The sequence below is a fragment of the Camelina sativa genome, chromosome 12 (assembly GCF_000633955.1).
Source record: "Camelina sativa cultivar DH55 chromosome 12, Cs, whole genome shotgun sequence".
In the NCBI taxonomy this organism is placed as follows: Eukaryota; Viridiplantae; Streptophyta; class Magnoliopsida; order Brassicales; family Brassicaceae; genus Camelina; species Camelina sativa.
The window spans coordinates 1,716,074-1,717,924 of NC_025696.1; the positions used below are offsets into that span (position 1 = coordinate 1,716,074).

Genomic DNA, 1,851 nt, shown 5'->3' on the forward strand with positions numbered 1-1,851 from the left:
TTAGACTGGGAAATATGTTGTGAGCCATGAGCGGACATCATCGATTACTTGGGGAATGATTGGATAATGATCCCTGCACAAGGCATAACCCTAAAATTAGATTCAGTAAAATAAGGTCAAGTAGTAAATTAAATCAAATAAAAAGTGAAGTTAGTTTCATGTTTAATTAGAGACCCTTCGTTTTCTATAAAAATAACTGGAAATCCAGCCATGCGAAGAATTTCAGCACTTCTGTTTCCAACTTGGAAGGGAACTATATTATCAGCTGTGACACACACAGAAAAAAAAAATTAAGAAGAATCAGCATCCTCTCGCGATTGATATCTAAATTGTAATGTAGATCTGTAGATGACAATATACACATACAATTTCCATGTGTAAGTAAGATTGGTAGCGATGGAGCAAAACTTGTGGACCCATAATGATTTGTTATACTCTCTAAGTTTCTGCAAGATTGATTTAGGTTTATACCACGTCTAAAATTGTGTAACTTAAGTTTTCTTACAAATAGTGACATTACGGTTTAAAACGAGCCTACCTCCAAGCGGGAAGCCAGCCGTTGATTCCAATAATAAATTGTAGGTTTATGTTTACCACTCCTGTGGTATAAGAAGACGCATAGTAGAGAGCTACCGCTGCACCCAAACCGATACCTCCTAGTCCTATCGTGACTATCAAAACCAATTGGATTAATAGATTTGATATAAAAATTTGATGCATACTATAAAACTATGTTATGTGTTGAATGTTGATGATTATGGGTTACCATTGTTTGGTTCATGATATAGAAGGTTAACAACAAACAAAGAAACTGAATTGAAAGAAACCATATCTTCTTCCATGTTCTCAAAATCTCCGCTGACATCGGCCCCTAAAATTTTATATACAATATTATTGGTTTTTAATTTAGAATTTAAAAGATATTTATTAATACTAGTATCTTTCTGAAGTTTAAAGCCAAGTAATATATCTTACAAGCAGTAGTTTGTGTTCCACCCAAGGAAGTAATGGGACGTATTGGAGCAGTCGGACAAATCCATTTTACCTATGTATAAAAATCATAAATTCTAATTAGAAACTTCAATTTTGTTTCTATTCGATTAAAAGTAAAAAATAGATATATAGCAAAATTTAACATCTGCACAGATCCATACATTTGGAAGATTCAATTGACGTACAAATTCAGCTGAGCTGCATGCAGAAAAAATAGACATATATAGAGTGATCAGAGATACACTTCAAGTACAGAGAAGAACACGATTTTATGTATATATAACTTTAGCGAAGTGAGAACATAACAAATCAAATTTATGTGACATTATACGACAGGGAAAAATTATTAATTATTCTTGTCAGGTCACTAATATTTTAATACTAAAAAGAAAAAAAAAGTTATATACAAATAACACTTCAAATCAAATCATAATATTTGTAGAACATGTCAAAGGCAACTTTTAAAAATACTTTTCAGAAATGTTTATAAATCACTCTATTAATAGAAAATGTCACTGGTTTAAAACTTTTGTTATAACGAAATAAGTGACTTAGATACTTGAAAAAAAAAAATCATATATATATATATATATATTGGTAGAATAATAGTTTTACATATATATTATATAAGTAGGAATTTTCAATTATTTTTTTTGTTCCTGTCGTATTAATTCTTGGCGGACTTCATGCTGGTTTTGTTCTGTTACTCTTTTTCACTTATTTAACCCATTTTGACAATCCTATCTATAATTAGCACACGCATTAATTCATTAATGTTTTTTTTTTTACTTCTGCAGATTTAGGCAATATGGATTGTGGGATCGTTACGCAGATTTATACCCTCAAAACGATNAAAAA

The 1,851-nt window shown here is 30.5% G+C and overlaps 1 protein-coding gene across 1 annotated transcript; it reads right to left on the reverse strand.

Moving 5' to 3' along the window:
• Positions 1 to 1,185, reverse strand: LOC104729492 (acyl-protein thioesterase 1-like). Its single transcript, XM_019233456.1, has 7 exons — positions 1,155 to 1,185; positions 976 to 1,045; positions 767 to 871; positions 539 to 671; positions 367 to 446; positions 175 to 265; positions 1 to 73 (listed from the first exon to the last, which is right to left on the reverse strand). The coding sequence occupies exons 3-7, from the start codon at positions 840 to 842 to the stop codon at positions 1 to 3; spliced, it is 453 nt and encodes a 150-aa protein (XP_019089001.1). The 5' UTR covers positions 843 to 871; positions 976 to 1,045; positions 1,155 to 1,185.